Here is a 21127-nt window from a genome sequence, read left to right on the forward strand (position 1 = left end):
AAGAGAATTTCTCGGAGATCCTAACCGCAGGATGCTACCCGTGCCGCAGCCAGCGGCCCCCGGCCCAGGTCGGGGAGCTGGAGAGCGGGGGGAGCTCCCTGCACGCAGGCACCGCTTGGGGTCCCGTTACCCTCTTCCTTCGGTACAGCTGGCAGCGGCCGGGGGGCCTCCGTGACCCTGCGCAGGCTGCCGCCGTGGGGGTGCCCCTTGGCTGCGCTCCCGCAGGTGAGCCGCACGCGCGGCCGCCCCCTCCCGCGGCGCGCCGCAGCGCCCGGCCCCGGCAGCCTCTCAGACGCCTCTCGCTTCGGCGGCTGGAGGGGTGGGTCTCCCGCCCCCCCCGCTCCGCAGAGCGGAAATCGCGGGGTGCGGCGCTCCGCCGGCCCCCGCCTGCGCGGGTGCTGATTCACGGAGGGGGCCGGGTCGGCGCCCCCCCCCGCCGCCCCGTGTGGGTGGGCCTGCGTGGGGCGGGCTGGCGGCCCGGCCCGGCCCCGCCGAGCCCCCCGAACACCCCGCCGAGCCTTCCCCCACCCCCGCCCGCGGGCAGCGCCTGCCGGCGGGTCCGGCGGCCGCGGGGGCGCCGGTGGCCGCGCCGAGCCGTGTGCCGGGGCAGCGGCCGCGGGGGCTCCATCTGCAGGCACCGGCGGCAAACGGAGGGAGCTCGCGTGGCGGCGAGGAGTTGCGAGGCTGCAAACTGCCCCAGAAGTTTGCTGGCAGAGACGTTCTCCTCGTTGGCAAAAGTCTTCCGGCTCTCCTCGGAGGAGTACCGCGGTGCTTACGATGAGTGGCTGTAGGAAGCGGTGTAAGCGTGAAATACTGAAATTTGCCCAGTACCTTCTCAGGCTAATCACAGGTTCTCTTCACACAGGTAATGACTGTTTTTCTTTGTAGCCGAGCCGTGCAGCATGATAACAGGAAAACTGCCTACGGTTACCGTAGCGATGGCATTGTTTTATGTTAGGATTCCTTTCATCTTGTAAATAACAATAAAAGAAATCTCTGAATTGTTCTGTGGCTGAGCATAATAAAACCAGAAGATTCGGTCTTTTGTTAATGGTGTTTAGGCAGTGTAACATTCTCTAAGCATTTACACACCTGAATCCAAATCGGAATGTGAGTGTACGTGCTTTCACCTGCCACCTGTGTACATTAAAGGTAACGCACAGTAATCACGCCATGGTCATAAAGGATAAATCTCATGCTTTTTATTTTCACTGTCTCATGAGCTGATTTACTTTGACAAGCAGACCGCATTCTTTTTCTTAGGGGCTTGTTTTTCCTTATCTTAAGATGTAAATCAACTGCAAACCGTCGCTATAATGTTACAGTATCTTGCTGCAAACTTTAAATAACACTCGTGCATTTTGCCCTTAAAGAATTTGAAACATAAACGGCTGATGACTTTATTTAGGTAATTTTTTTTCCTGTAACCTTGGACAAATCATACAGCACCAGATAAGATTTCTAAGCTAGGCTGAACAAACAGTATAGTTTTCCTCTTGGCACTTTGGAAAATATACTTTTCTCGCAATTCAGCATTTTCTGTGGGTGTTCCCAACAGCTGACAAATATGCTAGCTTGCATGATGTCATTTTATATTGATAACATAGAATTGTGCTTCTTTCTAGGCTTCCAATATCTTCTTTTCCCCTTAGAAAAACCATCAAGCAGAGGTGCAAGTCCAGCATCAGCAGATGCTAACCAATTATGCGAAGATGATTATTGCGAATTAAAAGCCATTCAGTTTACTACAAGTATTTTGAAAGTTTCTGCTGATGTGTGTGGGTTGTTTTTTTTTTTTTTTTCTTTTTCCAGTTTAGGCACTGATGGAAGGATTTGAAAGCAAGTTGACCCTTCAGTAATAACTGCATGCATCAATATTTTAAATCTGACAGATTTGGGGTTATAATGCTATAAATATCATGACATAAGCATTGGCAAACAGTACTTCTAGGATGCTTGTAACTTGTGGAAAAACGATACAGCTTTTTAGTAACTTCGAGTGTCTGGAAAGATAGAATTTCCCTGACTTTCTCTCTACTATTCCTACTCTATCGTGGTTTCTCTTTTGTGAGTTGTATCAATTCAGATTTCTCTGAAATGCTGCCTTCTTGCCTCTGTGGGTTGCTATGGAAATTAAGTAATATACAATGCAAGAAGAAAGCTATGTTAGAAATTAACACCAGTGCTCCTTTTTCACAAAGTCATCCGAGCTTTTCCTTTCCTATCTATCAAATGATGCACACTACGTTACTTTTCAGACAGTTGTTTGTATTGTAAGATTTCTAAGCTCACAGTTCAACACCATTTTCAAGAATCGTTGTGGATACAGATTCTTACGTTAGTACTAAAAGAAGTTATTTCATTTGTAATTAAGAAGCACATTTTCAATGGTAAGTTACTGGAAAGCCAAGTAGAGTGGTATGAAACGTGTTGCTTTAAAAGAAACAAGCAAGCAAGAAAACCCACTACTAGGGACTCTTAAGAACTGAGACACTTCCTAGGAAAATTTTAGTTCATTTTTACTACGGCAACAGTATCTTACTACTATTATTAGGTTAATAGACCTCATCATGTTCAAACGATGTAACAAATATCAATATAATGTGGTAGTAACTGAACCAGTAAGAGGTAGAGCTCCACTGTTCCGTCCTTGCATAGCCCAGCCTACTCATTAACCTCAACTGTTGCAATACCATTTACTGTTCCCCCTGCAAAATCTAATGCATAATTCAGTATGTTGATAATTAGCTGGTAATTAATGAAGGTGAATGGGGAAGCCTACTTGAAAGTATTAGAAAGTTAGACTTTGTGTATTAAAGATATTGCTGTTTCTATCTTGAGCATTCAAAAAATGTAGGGTAGGTACCACCAACAAAAAAGTGTGCTTATTTAGCTTTTTACAAGCAGGCAATCTGCTCACTCAAGTGACCAATTATTTTCAAAATGTAGGTATTTACTAAGGAGCACAATGGTGAATATAATTTAACTTCCTTGTTGATACAGCCTGGCCCCTGGTTTCTCTTTGATGTTCTTAATGTTTAATTTATACTTAATATTAAGTTGGGACTACACATTGTTGAAAGTACATGCACGGAATCTAATCCATTCCTCCTCTCTGTATGGGTAGGCATGTTGAATATATAATCTACATCAATATAGATTGGTACAAGCTTTGCTGCACTTGCTGTGATTACACTGATCAGAAAACAAGAGAAAGTGAGCTAGGAGGGAGATTGGGTTTACTGGCTGTATGCCCAGCTAAGAAGTCCCTGTGACTACTGGTTTTACTGCTCACATTTCATAACCATTTACAGCACTACGGACCTGTTCTGCAGTGAATCTCAACATTTAACATAAAAAGTATCTCATATTGCTGTCTGTACATGAACATGGACTTGTGCTTAATATCCAACTCGGCTGTAACCAATATTAATGAAACAACCTGCTTGCTTGAAGGTAAATGCTGCATAAATCCTTACAATGGGTTTTAAGAGGTAATCTACATCCAGATCTCTTCCAATTTTTTTCTTATTTTTTTACAGCATGTTACTATGACAGGAAAACGTAGTGGAAAGAAATTGTCTTCTAAAGGAAGTTTTTATTTTCCATAATTTCCACTCTATATTAAGTTGATGGGTTTCCACAACTGAAACAGACTCCCTCAAATACTTGAACACAGCATTTCTCAGACTTCATGCCAATTCCTACTCTATTGCCTGTTGCTTCTCAAGGTGTGTTGGAAGTGCCTGTTCTTTGAAATGTTATCATAAAGAACTTGACGCTGAAATTCAGAATGTTTCAGTTTTCAGATGTAATATGAATTTGTGTATTATAAATAATGATATAAATCATTGAAAGATCAAGCAATAGATTGTAAATTATTTTGAAATGGAGAACACACAATTTCAGAGCAATGGCTAGGAATTTTTTCTTAACTGTCACAACTGATAGAGTGTGGCGATTAAAGAGGTGATAGAAACAAAACTGTCATTGACTTCAGTGGTAAATTTTCACAGGTATGACCTTTTCAGGCATGTTCATATTAAGTGCCTGTCATGAAGGAGGCTAGGTTTTCTTGGACAGGTTCAAATTCCCAGTTAGCGTGTGCGTTTACAAAGAAAGAAGAGGAGAACAACTCAGGCTGTGGAAATTGTAGGCTTATGTAAATAAAGCTATGGGTTGTTGTTTTTTGGGGCTTTTTTTTAATCATCTATAGATAGATGACATTGATGTAAAATAACACTGATCACAGGCTTGGGATTTTTCTTAGTTAAAAAAAAAAAACAACCTATGTGAATGTGGGAGGTACATTTTGATGGCACTTTCTTTGAGAAACCAGATTATGAGAAGGTAATCTTTAGTCTTTAATTTTGCCTTTTGTGCACAGAATTATTTTCTGTCCTTCTGCCAAGAGGAAGACATCATCTGAACTCTTTTCCCTGAAGGTGTGGGAGACACTAGCACAGGCATCCAGGGGCTCACAACAGTACTCCGTGACTGTTGCAGATCATCCACTTCCCAATGCCTAAAGCCTGATTCTGCCTGAAACAGCAGTTTATTATGAATGCTTTCCAAGGCTGCTTACTTTATTGGCACATAGATTTATTAGATGTCCCTCTCCTGAACTTTGGAAATATGGGATAAAGAAACACCTATTGGTTAGGCTGCCTGCCAGGTAAGGAGAAGATCCATGTTGCTGGCTGCCTAGCCTGAAGAGAATTGAGATGTCTCTTCCACGCCCAAGGAGAGTGGTGACGCTTACAAATCCAGCAGTATGGAGAACAGCCCTCTCCATTTCTTAATCCATCATACAGCAAGACATGTAAACGTCACAGGACCAGATAGAGGTGGTAAGAGGGAGCTTAGCTCTTTTCTGATGGGTAGAGAATCCATCTGGGAGTGAGTAGACCTGATATTTAAACTCCACTCTGAAATCCCTCAGAGAGATCTGTAACTGTGCTAAGAGCAAGTATCATCATCACACCACTTCTTGGTGTTCATCTTCAGCAGAGGGCATGTAAGAATAGGCCCCAACCGCGTGGAGAGCTCAAATGGTTTGTGTTGGCTTTCTGTCATTGATAGATTGAAACCTCCCAAAGGAGGTGCCTCATTTCATGATTCAGTTCAGGAAGAGAGGGAAATACTGAGACTGAACGTCCTGCCAGACAAGTTTCCTGCCTCGTTCCCTTTCCTACCCCATTCTATATCAAAATTTCATGAGGTGATTTGTAAATGTCATTCTAGGTTGCAGGGCGTGGTGTGGATTCCACAGCTGTTATAATGAAAGGTTTCAGCTCGGGTCTTCCATTTTAGGTGTGCATGTTATGGATGCGTTAATGTAATAGTTCTTAAAAGTCAGGGTGGTATACTGGGATTTTTACTTCTGGAGTGATGCTTTCTACAGAAGTTAGCAGAAGATGGGGATCTGGCTTCCGAGCTGTGAATGTAAAACTCTTGCCCTTATCAGGAATATATCAGGGTTGTTCCATTATGAACTTTTTCAGTTAAGCCATGGAAAGTTTAAAAATAAATGCTTCAAATATTTTACAAGAATGCAATAGTCTAGTTAGTGATAGTAGGTAAATATTCCAGAATAACTTTTTTGTTTACAGTTAAGAGGTTATATGAAAGAGAATATTGAGACTAATTAGCTCTTAATTCTTACATGTAATTATATTGCACTTTTCCTCTTCTTCTTTTCAGACTTAAAGCACAAAACTTAAAACCGCTTCATATTTAATCTGTGCACAGTCATCTTAAATATGGTAAATGAAATTATTCAACAAATGATTAAATCATTTTCCCAGTCTTAGGAAGAATTCCTAGAGATTAAAAAGTATCCTCATGCAAAAGAGAAAGTTTCTTGTGTAATAAAACTGATACTGAAATGACTTTAGTCTACCTTTCTCTATGTAGTCACTTCTCCGGTGTAGCTTTATGGACGAGTGATGCTGAAAACCTGGATGGTTTAAATAGGTGTAGGAAACAACTGTCACTCTGTCTCTCGGATGGTCTCTGTAGACCTTGACATTGAATAACGAGGGAAATATTCCTGAATTATTAACATTAATTTTACTATATCTCTTTTCTAGTAGTATGTTTTCCTCCATGTTGTTTTGGATGGTTAATTTTTGTTTGTGATAAGTCACAAAAACTATTCAGTGAAGCCAAAGAATTGGAATTACTGTTACTTATTATTTGGTGTGAATATTCATAAGACATGTTGCTTCCAGTTTCCTAAGTGGAAGACAGAATATTCCTCTGAATTTGTAAAATCTTTTTTTTTTTTCTTATAGTTGGCAATATTCACGTAACAGCGTTTTAAACAGCAGAGCAGGTAGTCTTTATATATGCTGCTAATTCTAATACGTGGTGCTTAATTAAGTAAGTTCAGAGGAACTTGGAGATGTTGGCAGACAAGCAGTGGAGGATAAAAGAAAAATTAGAGGGCTGCAGCAGTTATAGTTCCCAGGCGTCTGCCTGCCTCTGACATAGGTTGCTGCTAAAGACTTCTGAGCTGCTCGTTTGTCAAGCCCTGCTCAGTGCTTGCTCTTCCAGCCCTTTCCAAACTTCTTCCCATACCAGCCTGTGCTGAGCCGTCATGGGTTCTTCCTAAGCGGGAGACACGCCACGCTCATCTCTTCTCCGTTCTTGTGTAATTTCGGAGGTGAGTTTAGTGCTGTGACTGCAAAGCTGTCTCTACTCTAGGGTGAATTTGATTAACTGGGAAAACGAGGCCTATCAAGCAGGCATTTTAATTGTGCTCTTGCCTTGCTCTCGCAACGGAGCAGTCACCGTGCTGTTCCCTGCAGGGACACGTTGCTGTGAGTTTAGGGCACACTGGCACGTCTGAACTCTTTTGGTAAAGAATGATGTTAGCACTCAGGAGTATGCTACCAGCTGAATAACCCTGGCTTTGTTCTCTCAGTGTATTTATAAATTCTTGTTAAAAAAGCAGCAGTGGACAGAAAGACAGCAGTGGAGTTTTCTGTGTGTTATTTTTTCCTGGCGCTTCAAACTGTTTTGAACTGGGTAAAAGAGAAAAAAGCTTTTGCTTTGTCCTATTTGAGAAGAGGAATATCTGTCACGCAAGACTATATTACATGAACCCCCTAAAAATGCTTCTGCATTTCTTTTCACTGATCTCATAATGGAACAATTTTCAGATGGTGATGCACTGATGTATATCTGCTGTAATGAAATTTCATTTCCTAAATATTTTCTTGTAGCACAGAGAGAGGATTTGGAAGAAATAGTACAGGGTAGACTCTTGAGAGAAGAGAATTTACAGCACTGTTTACTCTGCATAAATCCATAAAAAAATTTTGCTGCTTAATTACCCTACAGTGTGTAATGAGGAAAGCACAGTGAAGAAATTTCACTGAGTTCTCAGCACCATCTCCCTGATCACATTTTAAAGTTTTCCTCATCAGTTGTGTTGTAACCATAGAATTTCTACCTTCTTCTTTAGTTTTCTGCTTCAATTTCGTAGAATGAAATTCTGAAATATAGAGCTAAACTATAATAAAAGGACTTTGCTCGTCACTAAACATCTAACAATGATGCTCATCTCCAGCCAGAGATGAAGTAGCAGTTACAGGTGACTGTTGGACAAAACCCATAAATAGGAGAAAAAACAATGACTTGAAAGCTTTATTTAAGGCTGCTTTGTTATTATGGGGTTAGTAGAGAACCTTAACGACCAGAGAAGATGAATTACCGTTTTTGAATGCAGGTTAATAATGGTCCATTAACTTCTATTGAAAATACATCTTAAAATAAAATGAGAAGTAGAATAAATTAAATGAAAACAATAATCCAAAATATCAAAATAATCCTAAAGAACGTGAGACAAAGCGAGCAGATGAAAAGGATGTTCCTTTTTTATGCAAATAAGATTTAAAATAAAATTATTTAAAAAGAGCTTGTAGCGTGAAGATGTCATGAAAAAGCTAATATGTCAGCATTCATGGGAAAATATGGGATGATGTTTTTTGAAATGCCTTTTTTGTTTTGCCTTTTTTGTGTGTTTTTTTTCTGTCTTGCTGAAGTATTTCTTCTCTATGACAAATCAGTATTGTTCATCAACCTGATCAATCTTTTTTTTTTTAAATAGCAAAGAATTCCAGATTTAAGGTCTGCATCTCTGTCTGTTGTCTGTGAGGTAGTTTGAACCTCTAGCATCTCAGATATTTGTCATATACGGATGTTCAATGTTCTCTCTCTAGATGTAGTTGCACAAGCTCTAATGTGCAAGGGTGAAATCTTTGCCATGTCCTGCTTAGGGAAAGAAGCGTCATTAATTTCAAAGAAACCAATCAACAGTGCATTTATGCTACATTCTGCTTCAGACTGGAGCAGATTATAAACATTTGTTCACCCAAAAAATTCAATCCTACCTATATACCTCTCACACAGCAGCTGCAGACCTACTGTGAACTCCCAGCAATTGTGTAGATCATTCAGATTTTAAGTGATGTAATTAATTGGAAATGTAAATTGGAAAACCACTGCCAATCACTTAAAATTGTAAATCTTCACCTCTTCAGATAAGAGTCTAGACAGACTGCCTTTGCTTCCCCTAATTTGCATACCTCTCTTCCTTTAAGCAGTAACTGCAAAACTCAGTGTTGTGCAGAATGTTTCAACTCAAATTTTATAATCCTGCATATGGCAGATTGATTGAACGTGACAGAAGACTGAAGCAGCAGTTGAAAAATCTGTGTGGGTAGAAGGATATCTTGAAGTAGGGAATCTGAAGGCAATACCCTAATCTTTAAACATATTCTCCTGAATATGTTTAAATGTTTTGCTCAGATGTCCCAGTTTTGTAACACATTAACCCACCATATAACCTATTTTAAGAAGTTCTTTTTTTTTTTCCCCCAGATCATTCCAAAAGGGTTGTCTTTAAAGTCTTAAGATTTCTTATGGTGTGTTAATGGGAAAAGGACAAAGTTACTATGCTGCATACCACTTTTGAAAAGATTACTTGAGTTTGTACTCTCTCATTCCAAATCTGAATCTTAATTATAATGAAAGATACATTTCAGCTTCTTTTACAAATGACACATTGAAAAACATCCCATAGCCATCCTTAATGATCTCCATTTGGAAGACCTATCCTACATTCTGTAACAGTCTTGTAAGAGTCCAAACTAGTGGCATAATTTATAAGAATAATATTAGAACTTCAGCTGTATGTAGGACACAGCATTTGACACTTCGTTTAAAAATACTCTTAAAGGAACTGTTAGAAAGTTCCCAAATTATGCACACAAAATGTTTGGAAATGGCAGCATTAAGACTGTTTCAGCCTTATGTGATATATTGCAGTTTGTAAGTGTGTGTGTACTTTTCCTTGAACAATTGTACAGATTAACTTGGAGTATAGAAGCAATAAGGAGTACACTTAGAGTAGAAATTTGGATGCAAACTGTAATAAATACTACCTTAAAGAGTGTACAGACTTTTTTGGTTGTTGAGGTTTTGTTCATTTTATAGGCACTTTTATCGTAGGCAGATTTTGTGCAGTGATTCTCAAAGACAGTAAAATGGCTGATAAAATTATTCGGAGATTAACGTGGAGTCGTGCATGCTTTGCAAAATGAGCTTTATGTGTAAATGGATAGGTAGCGAGCTTACCGTTACCGGTCAGGAATGAAAACCGGGCACTGATAAACCTATGAAAGCCCTTACTAGAGTGCGTTATAAGGGCAAAAAGTTCTGCATGAGTTCAGAGAGACAAGCTGGGCAAGCACTTAGAAGACGGATCTGTTGGGAGTCACTAACTAGGTTAACTGTAGTATATGTTAGAAATCCCCTGAGATTAAAATAGTCCATGACTAGGAAGGTGTTAGGGGAAAATATTCAATATGCTTGCCCTTCTCTGGGCATACATTAATAGCTGCTGCTGAAGATAAGATGTTGTGCTGGATGGATCCTTACTCTGAACCAATACAGTGATTCTTACGTTTTTATGTTGAAATAAACTTCTCTGCAATTAGGATAATATTCCTTCTTCAAAGAATGGTAGAGTATCACAGTTTAACAGTTGTTACTTCTGCCTCTTCCTAAACAGTGTTCTCGACTAAATCATCTCTCCCGACCCCCTTCTTCTAATCACCAGAAGTTTAGAGCAGGTAGTTTGCATGGAGTTATAAACCAAATATGAAGTCAACTGAAACATTTTTATTTTTTTTTTTCAGACAGAATTAAAAGAATCATTGCATGTGCTTTTTTGGAACCTTGGGTTTGTTAGGCTTCACAAATGGAATAACCTTAGGATAAGTTCAAGGACCTTGTATATTCTTTTTTTTTTTCCCCTGTAGTGAAAAGAATGCTCCTGCTCTGTTGTCAGTGTTGCCTATGAATGAGAATATGAATGATTATGCTTGAAGACCTAATGCAAATCCACAGCACTAGCCTTAAGTCTAAATACTTTCCTAGCTCCTCAGGCAATTGTGCTCCTTAATGTTCTGAAAGAGGATTAGAAATTTACCAATGGAAGAAAAGGTGAGTATGTAAAAGCTGAAGCGGGGATAACTGGGGAAAGTGGACTCATCCTATCGGTAGCAGTGTCAATAGATGATTGTTCAAATGAAGGTGTTAAAACATGAAATGAAACCCCCTGCATTTTTGGATCTGCTTCAGTTTCACTTGTGACTGTTAAGTGAAAGATGCAAGCTAGTAATAAAAAGGAGAAACCCTGACAATCTCATTCACCCAAATACGACAATATATGCATATGCTTTTAGATGACTGCAGTAATAGTACGTAATTTAACTTTTAGTTTAATGAATGGCAAAACTCTTCAAAACTGGGATAACCACATGTTCCTACGTAACAGTCTCTAAGGGCTATCTTGAATCTGAACCTGCATTAACAAAAAATATTTTCCCATTTAATAGTTTAATTTTCTAATTCTGTAAGAACATTAGAGGAGGATGATGCTCAATTCAGTACCATATTTGTATATATAGTAGATGGACAGTCTGGAAAATGGCAGTGGTATGTTGCTTTGGAAATCTGTGGGCAGCGAACTAAGTGCTAACAGCACTTAAGTCTTTCACTGGCTATTCTATGTGACTGGCTCTGGCACAGCCAAGTATAAACAGTAGAGCTGGTAAAACGTAACACAGCTTTGTGGCCATAGCAAAGGCCAACCTTATGCCCTGTTACACTGGCAGTCACTTGTTTGTGCACAATTACGTAGTGACACTGATCATCACACACCTCTGTTCTCTTTCCCAGTACGATGTGGTGGCCTTTACTTGCTTTAAGCTGTTTTCAGATGATATTTTTATTTTTAACATTTATCATTTTTGTGTATAACCCAATTCATTGAAATTCTGCTTGCAGATTTTTTTGTGTCTCTGAATTTGTTTAGATATTGACTAGAGTGACACACTTAGTGTGTCACTGAACTCTTAATTTGCCTCTTGTCTCTTCATAATGACAGCCTGTCAGGGAAGACAATGCAATTCACTTCGATATATCTTTCACTTCCAAAACGGAAATACTTACTTCGAAGTAATGAAAAAGCCACAAACCCAAACAAACAAAAAAAAAACCCCAAAACCACAACACAACAAAAAAAACTCCACAAAACAAACAAACAACAAAAAAAAGAAAAAACAAGCAACTATCTGGAATTGAACTCCTGACCTTTCCACTGCAAAAAGCTATCCAAATTAGATCAGTTGGTTCTCTAAACATTGACTAAGATACTACCTTTAGATTCTGGTTTTTGAGTGCTAACGTACCTCTTTGTAATTTTAACTGAAGTCTGTAGCATGGTGAAAGTATAGATATGTTTTGACCCTTATATGGGGATCACTCCACCAAAAAAGTGCAAGAAATTAAAGGTTTTATTTTCCAAATATCTTTTTAAAGATACAGCAGGTATTCTTAGGGACCCTGTGTTCCTGTCACTGTCCTTCAGTACTGAACTCTTAATGTGTCATTAATTCTGCATTTAAATTTCTATTCCAAATAATATTGATACCATAATTTTATAAATGAAGTTTTGTCGCTACTGTGTCTTCAGAATACATCATCTGAAAATAAGCATATACAGTATGGGGGAGAGGGGGTGTGTCAGATAGGCTCTATGGCTTTTAAAAATGGTAATAATTTGATTTACCCTCTTGAAATTTTTATAGAGTGCCTAGGTAGGCAATGTAATTCAACTTAAGTATAAATTAAGTGTCCAGGATAAGGAAAAAAAGTGTTTTCATCAGCACCCATACTTCATTAATTCAGGAAATTGAATAAATCTGAAATGAGGTACTAAATTCTGTGTCTCCATTAGTCTGCTTTTTATTGGCAGATTTGTTATTCTTTAAACCCCTTTTATGAAGCATGTGATTAAAATCAAACAGCATTTAGCATTTGTGATGTGCAGGCCTTTCTGTGTACAGCCATGGTAAACTTCAGTTAGTTTCAGGAAAAGTAAGTGACAGCCGGTCACTTATATTTGATTCATGGTAATATTTGTAAAGGTCAGCAAAAGATATATTCCTTAGTCAACTCTTAAAAACAGGCATCAGGATTTTGTCATTTACTCCTAAAAAGTTTGTAGATTCTTCAGTCTAATGGCTATATTTCATTACATTAGTTAGAGAAGAATTTATTAAAATCCCAGGTCAGATTTTTCTCCTCAGCTGAAGTCCCTTGGGTCAAGGACATGATGCAAAGTTTCATAAGCACTCGAGAGAGCTGAGTCGCTGGTCAAATGTCGTACTGACACATGCACTCCGGTGCATCCATCTTAGAGCAAAAAATTTCAAGTTCATTTTTAATCAAGTAGAGTACATATAGTACCTGCTAATGCTCATTATGTAGATTATCCTGGATTATGGAACAGTTATGATTTTTACATTTATAAAAAGATATATATAATAGATATTGTATAAATATAAGTATATAAAAAAAATGTATAAGTACACGCACTTTTAAACAAACCCCCTTTTAAACAAACTTTCTACATATTCACTTACAAGTTTTAAATGCCCTCACATTCAGGCATCTCATGTCAGGCATGGTCAGTACTCCGACTGTCTAATTCACGAGAAATTATGCCTCTGGAATCCTTGGCAGTAAAATCTGTAGAACTTTCTGTCAAAAATACATGTGAAATTACTTAATTACTGTAAATGTGCATCTAATGATTATATACATTTAGTCAGTTACCCCAAAATATCATATGTTTGTTTCCAGACAAACAAATATTGAACACCAGTGATAAGCTGCTCTTGAATGGCTACACTGCAGCCTAACACAACTGTTGTAAACGTCTTCCATTATCAGTTCAGGAGAGGAATTGCAACATATGAAGACATTAGATTTCTCTTGTGCAGATTTAATTCAAATTAAGTAAAACTGCTACATTTCAGAAGAATCAGAACTGAAATGACCTTAGCTTAATTTAACATAATTCATTTATCAAGGAAATTGAACCAAAGTCTATTTTAATTCTGAATGAGGGGGTCTCAACTGAGACTGAATTAATTTTAACTATTCCACCTTACTGATTAATTAATATTTAACTTTCCTGAGTAGCCTGCATGCATAGCTCCTCAGGATCCCTGAAAAGGCAGCAGGGCTTTGTAGTGAGCATGAGAAGATTTTTATTTTCTTCAATCTACTAAGAACTTTTAAAAAATGCAATCAAACTAAGAAAATCAGATGCAAATTAATGCCGAAGAGAAGGGAAAATATAAGACTTCAAGAAAGACCTACCTGAAATAACACAGTTACACATACCCAGGAGAGTGAGGGTGAGGAGGGAAGATGGAAGGGAAAGAAGAGTACAAGTGACACTAGTATATGAAAATGTGCATATATGCACATACATCTATGTTATTGTGTACCAGATTCATCCTCGGTAAAAAGCCATTGGCAAATTTGCAGCAATGATCTCAGTTTGGACCAAGAGAAATAGTGAGGTGACAGCATGTCTTAACTCTCAGCACTCTAAAGCTGCAACACTGAAGGCAAAATTACCAAACTCACGATTTTTCTAAAACACAGTGTAGAAATATGCTTTCAAAAATGTGTTTTGAGTTCACAGAGTTACATCAGTAACTAAAATCCAGTTGGGGAAGACTGAGATGCTGGTGGTTGCAGACAATCAGTCACTGCTCCCGTTCAGTTTGATGCTTCTGTTACCCTGACTGCTGGTTTTGGAAGTTTCATCACAATTCAGGCCCCTTCCCTCTCGCCGCACACAGGTGAATCCGGGTGCTGCTACATACCCAGCGTTCCCCTTCACAGCATTGTGAAACTTCAATGCTGAGTGACAGATGGGAATGGAAACAGCAGTGTGATCCTGCCCATGTAAGGACCTACCCGATGAAGTGCTTGAAGCTCCTCAAATAACCACTGTAGTCTATTGTGAGAAACTAATTGGATTGTATGTATTGCTTAATAGATGAGTCCAGAACTTCCTGTAAATTACTTACCTGTTGCCTGTACAGTATCATACTGTGTCAGTAATTGAAATAGCCTGTTGAGGCAGGGTAGGAATAAGGCCAGTTCTTTCATGACTAGTCTGCTGAAATGTTTTTATTGATCAAGTCATGCCATATAGTAAAAGATGTTCATTTTCATCAGGGAGAAAACTACCCTCCATTGAGTGACAGAATACTCCTAAATATTCTTCTTGACACTATAAATAAACAATTTGCTATGTGCTCCCCCCCTTTTTAAAAAAAAAAAAAAAAGAATATGAATAATAGTTTATATTCTATCTTACCAAGTAGAGTTCATCAGTGAACAGAGAAGGAAAATACCATGTAATAACAGAAGACAGCGTATCTAGAATTTTCAGTACTTTTACGTTGTCTGTTTACTTCAGTATAAGGACATTTATTTAAATACATGTATTTAAGTATGGGTTTTTAGTTTTGTTGCTGCCAATCTAAGTGGGGAAATCTAGATCTTTCTATTACAGTTTACTCATAAGATAAATAAGTGCTGTTGCATTGTATGTATGGGTGTATGAACAAAAAATAAATTTGTTCTAGACAGTTTTTTACAACACTATTCTTTCCAAGCAATGCAATATCTTAGCTTGTATTCTATACTACTAGTTTTTTTACATTTAGTTAATTGTCAGATACTAGATTTGGAGTCCTAAAGTGCTATCGCAAAGTATTGTAACACAACTACTTCAAAATGTCACCAAAGTGTATGCCTGGAGGTGAGGCATTCAACACTTTGAGTAAGGCATGCTCTAACTACCTGTATATCTACCTGGAGGTGCTTTGGCCAACTTTAAGGTCTGACAGGGCAAAGGATTAGAGGCAGAAATGGTTGCACCACAGTGAAACAAAAACATGAAGTACAGATCATGGAGTGCCGATGGATCTGGGAGTTGTGTGAGGGAATGTGCAATGCTGGGCCATAGGGGAGCTGAATTTGAAGGAAGAAGCCTTTAAGCACATATAATTGTGTCTAGAGGGCATGGGAAAGGTGATGACTGGTGGTATATGTCACTCATGTATCCTGCTTCATGTTTCTGCCCACTTACGTGCTGAAGCGGTATGGAAGACCCTCGCTGCACTTACAGCTCCCTGCAGATTGAATATGGTATAGGAAGCACTGCTGAATGTCAGTAGTTAGGAGGCTAGGTAGTGCCTGGCTTAGATTTTCTGAATTAGCTGTACTATCTCTATCCATTTAAGCATCACTTATTTTGTCTCTTTCCAGTGGGATAGGTTTGAACTGGCAAAACAGATACTATATTCTAAAATTTCAAATTATTTTTCTTGGAGTTCACAGTGGTTTCTTCAGGTAGTGCAGGCATCTGTTTACGTACACTTTGTCTTTTGCTACTTTCTACTAAATCCTAGAGAATCCAGGATGTCATGTAGTACTTAAAAAATGTACAAAACCTCTGTTTAACAGTTCTGTATGCTTCAATTCTTTAATACTTTACTACTTTTGAATAATTTTGTAATAATTCTAAACTTTTTGTTTGCCTTTTTTTAAGTACTGCTAAGCTAATGTTTTCTTAGAAGTGTGAATTACAAGAATAAGTTTCCATTTTTCAGCCATTGGAGTCTGTAGTGAGTTCAGCCCCCTATGATGTGAGATAAAGTTGATTTTTCCTACCTGCCTCATGTTAAGTTGGCTACATTGTTTGATTTGCCTTCTGTCTTTCATCACTTCATCCCCCAGTCACTCTGCTCCATGTCGTACTTGCGCAGTTTTGCACTAACCCTTCTCTGAATATCATAAACAGATTTTGCTAGCTTTATTTATTCATCCTCTTTTTCTGAACACTTATCAATGTGTTGAACATCAACGTCAGCATTGACCCCGCAGGGACTTTTCCATTGTCACCTTCCTCTGCTGTGATGTCTGACCAGTTATTTCTACTCCATTTTTTGCCTTTGTCTTTTTTATTTTTTTTTTAATTTATAAATCCTACTTAAGAGGTCACCTTTTTATTTTGCTGTTACCTGGTCAAGAGTTGCTGCTTAGAGAGAGCAGAGTGAAACTACCGCATGAAAGATTGGCTGTCTCCTCAAAGTACTGAATCCAAATCAAGAGGTCATGTACATCCTGAAGGGCATTGATGCTGTGAGACCTGCCTCGAGAGATCAGTGTTCTCCTTACATCCAGTCTGCTGCGTGTCACTCATTTGTTTAAATGAATTTAAAGCTCTTGATATTTTTTTAACCTTTACTCTTTCCTTTCTACTGGAATAACAAGGTATTAAAATACATTACCAAGGCAGAGTTTATCTATGTAAGCCACTGTGAATTTTTTCTAAACGCAATATGAAGAAAATATTAATCTCTTGGTCCAATGCTTTAGGAGACACAGTCATGTCTTGCAAAGATTCTTCCATGGATGCTACTGGCAATCATAAAGATGTGTTGTTCTAAAACAAGGCGTGGTTGACTGTCTAGAATGCAAAACTATGATTGGAGATTTTTGTTGCACTACCAGTTCCCTGACAAGGACAAGTTATTTAAACCCATGGGTAAGTAGATTGGGACTCTGGTGCCTGTATTCTGCTAAGTCCAAGAAAACATCGATAAAACTGCTGCCTGTGCTTTGATCCTTTGCAGTCCTGGAGCAGAAGTCATTCTGGTAGAATTAAGTAGCTTGGTATCTGTCTTATGATGTAGGATTAAAGATTCAGCATCCCAGCACTAGATTCCTGAGAAGTCCAATCAACAAAATACATCAAAGGCATACAAATGCATAAGTGCAGTAGCACATGACTCAATACAAAGCAAAGTTACCAGGACAACACTCTTTCAGAAGTGAATGATAAGCTACTTTTAACATAATTCGATAGCAGTCACAGCCTTTCCTCATCCTGGCCAGAGACGGGAATACCTCTGCTCAGAAGGTCACCTTCCACAAAGACTCTTCTTTTTACCACCCAGTTTGTTAACCTTCTCTATCTATCACACGGTACCCTGTCTCCTGGTGACACAAAATACCCATATTGAGGCTACTAAAAATTGATCATGTGTAATTTGTTGCAGATTTTTTTCTCCTCGCTGCCTCCACAGGCTGAGAGCAGTAGCTGTTGGAAACTGAGTGCTTAAATTATGTGGCAAACTATGATAAATTTCCAGGCATAGAACTGTACCAACTGCAAAAGTAAACTACTCATTTTCATTTCCATCTGTTGTAAAAATGCAATCAAACATCCTGAATCCCAGATGGATGTTTATAAAATTTAATTTGTTTCACTCTGTACTACGGAGCGGGAAAAGAAAATTACATGTCCCAAAAAGTGAGGTATCTTTTTAAACTTACATTTAAGTCATTGTTTTTGGAAGCTAATTTTTACTGGGGTTTCTGGGGTTTGTATTTTTCTTTTAAAATTTTGTCTTGAACAATTCCATTATACTGCATCATAATTTGAAAAATAAATTGCAAGAAAAATAAGGAAGTGCGAAGAATTCTGCTGCTGCCGTAAGACTTGTAACTAGTCAACTGTAGAACTGACGGTAAGCTGTGGGTTGTTTTGTCAGTGGCACTTTAATTAAAAAAAAAAGGGCATCTACCTCTCACACTAATGTCTGTGAATGCTCCTTTGGTTTTCACTTGGTCACAAATGTCCTTCATGTTGCAGTAACTGTTATACCACAGATTGGGATTCCAGAGAGCAAAGGTGCTTCGGCACTATAACTACAGGGGAGAAGATGAAGTGCGTGGGCCCTAGCTCAAGATCTGCATTTTGACATTTCCCTTTCTATAGATGTGCAGTACAACACTGCAGTGGGAAAAAATTCCAGGGGAATGAATATAGGCCATATATTCCCGTTTTTTGTTTATTTCTTGGTATTCTTAGACATATGATTATGGTTTTGGTTTCTGTTGTATTGTTTTTTCCTGTGTCAAGCTATGGAGTGACATTAAGATGACAGGTGGTTCTTACTCTCAAACGTCTAATTAGCAATCACCAAGTGAGAGACATGTTTCCAAAAATCATAGAATAGGCTCCCAAATGGATGTCAATTACTGATACACAAGGCATGTAAGATGTCAAAACTGGTGATCATTTTTCTTTGTGATATCGCCGATGTACAACAAGGGTTTGGTCCCAGAAACTCAGCTTCTTTATGTTACAGAAAAAAGTAGTTCAGTGATAGAAAATGGTGTAACTTGGTTTTCATTTTTTTTCTCAACTTACTGAATTGAAAGTTTATTTTCTTTTGTGCTAATTTATTTCTGCCTGCATTAGGTATATCTGTATTAGGAAAAAATTCAAGGACCTTAATAAAGGTCAGACTAGAAAGAAAAAATGCAAAGAATGTGTTTTAAGGCATTAAAACATTGCATTAGAAATACCTCCAGCATGTTATGGGCTATGGAATTTGTTGTGTATGTGTATTTGATGGGAACCCTCAGGCCTGGGGTTTCTTTTAATTATCTCATCAACTTCTTAAACTCTTTATTAAGGTTTTATTCCAATATATATTGGAATTTCTTGTGTAATACTGCTCTAAGTCAATGAGAGGAGAAAAAATTAGATGCAAAATACTCTCCCTCCAGGCTTCCCTGCACCCAAATTTGAAGGCGTTCATAGCTGGCTTCTTTATTTCCTTGAGATATCTAAGAAATAAGTAATAAATATCTCAAGTATATGTTTCATTTCTGCAGGTCCTGTGTAGTGCTATCTGTACCCTCAAAAGCTTATTTCCCTGCACTAGACCTCTAACCCCTGGTTACTACTCAGTTAAGAAATAGAACTGAACTAAGAGGTTATTTTCAAAATCACAAAAAAAGTTTCAGAGTATATCCAAGCAGCCATTTTCAGAATGGACTTGAAGGACTCTGCTGAGGTATTGAGTATTGTAGAAAGATATTACTCTGCTTTTGCCCCAGAAATATCTTTTCTTAAAGAGACTGTTCAGTTTCCGCATTGTTTGTTTGGTTGGGTTTTTTGATGTTTAAGTAGAAATGAAGGATTCAGTCCTTCACCCTTCTGCCCTTTGCTTCTGAGTGGTTTAGCTTCAGCAGCTCTCTGTCGTATTCATTGGAGAGCTCTCTGTTACCTGAAAAGCTCTTCACATTCCTTACCCTTTTGTTCTCTTGCCCCTGCAATGTAAGCAGTTACTTGACTGAGTAAAAGATTTGCTTTGCTTTGTAACAGAGCAATGGCTATTTTTGTCTTTCCAGTTTGTTATTAGTCATATGTTAAATTCACATAATCCTTAGCTAGTGTCTGCAAACCATGAGTTTTAATCTCCTGACTCCTCACCGCTTTTAACTTTCCTTAAGTTAAAATAAATATCTTGTTTGCTTTCAGGTTGATGTCCCAAGCAGTCCTGTTCAGTAGTCTGAGGTGGAATGACAAATGTGCAGTGACCCTCTTGTTACAGTCTTGCGGAACGATCCTTCTAACCAAAGTAATTTGGGCATTACAGTGATGAAAGATTGTGTGTATGAAGCATTAGCTAGGTCAAATTATAGTGTTTTATTGTAGAGGGTTACTAAAATTGCTGATTTTATTACACCTCTTTTTTTTTATTGCTGTTCAGTTTTGCCCTACAGGCTATTTGACTTAATGGTAAGCATGCATTTCTGCTTCAGGACCCATTTTCTGTATTTTTGATTCAGTACACAGAGCATTTTCATTCTGACAGCTTGATTGTGAGCTAAGGGACACTTTCCTTGACAGACGTTTATTTGGGGTCTTCTATTGGTCTTTGTTTTGGCTTAAATTGCAGTGTTATCTGTCATCCAGAATTTATTTAACTCCTCAAATTTATGAAGTTAACTCTGTGGACTTAGAAGAGGCACAGATAGACAAATTGGTTACTTATTTATGCTCTTGTTTAGTTCTTATATAATGTACTTGTCTTTGATAAAAACTTATAGCCCTCTCATGCTGAACTTGAACACTATAGGATCCACCTAGTATTGGGATCAGCTGTTGTCAGTATGCTGCTTTGTTCTCACTGCGTGTTTTAGGAAAAAAAAAAAAGTTTCTGAACACTCTGCAGCTCTCTTCCCTGTATGTAGAGGATACATTTGTTCTTTCATTTATGAGAAGTTATTTTGTTTGCTTCATAAATTTTATTCTTGATACTAAATGCTATTTGGAAATTGCTCTGAGCCCTCAGCCTTACAATAGCCTCCTCTGTTCTGCCTTTCGAGTGATCTGCACTGGGTAATTGGAAGCTCTGTAGAAGATGCTTCTGGGTGGTTATGTCAAACTTCTCAAAGACTGGTTGCCCTGCTTTTTTCTATCCCTTAGTTCACCAGCCATCCTCAGTTACCTTTCTGGAAAGCCTGGTGTAAACAACTGGTCTTTTTGTGAATGCTTTGAAAGTCAACAGACTTGGGCTTTTTGCCAGTTTTTAATTGAGGCCAATTACTCCTCTGAGTTTTGGGTGAAGGAACTTGCTTCTCTGTTGATAAAAAGCAAGATAGAGAGAATGCATTAGGGCTTCTAGCAGCTTTCAAAGCAGAAAGATCGATAGAAGTGCTTTGGCAGTGGCTGTCCTGTCATGCAAAGTGTGGAAGGAAATCTACAGTAAAGGTGTGAAAGCAGAAGAGAATAAAAAAAGTATACTGGGTGGGAAATGACTCTGAAGGATTTAAGTAAATTTAAGTAAATAGAATACATTCTCATTCCTACTGCCAC

General features: G+C 38.4%; 1 protein-coding gene across 1 annotated transcript in view; it reads left to right on the top strand.

Annotated features, from left to right (window-relative positions):
• Window positions 1-522: 522 nt before the first annotated feature.
• Window positions 523-21127, top strand: part of KCNIP4 (potassium voltage-gated channel interacting protein 4) — a 354595-nt gene continuing 333990 nt past the window's right edge. Inside the window, exon 1 of the mRNA XM_075091760.1 lies at window positions 523-865. Coding sequence (XP_074947861.1) covers window positions 778-865 — 88 coding nt within the window. The 5' untranslated portion in view covers window positions 523-777. The remainder of the gene's footprint in view (window positions 866-21127) is intronic.

Source organism: Phalacrocorax aristotelis, chromosome 4, assembly GCF_949628215.1.
Source record: "Phalacrocorax aristotelis chromosome 4, bGulAri2.1, whole genome shotgun sequence".
Taxonomy (NCBI): Eukaryota; Metazoa; Chordata; class Aves; order Suliformes; family Phalacrocoracidae; genus Phalacrocorax; species Phalacrocorax aristotelis.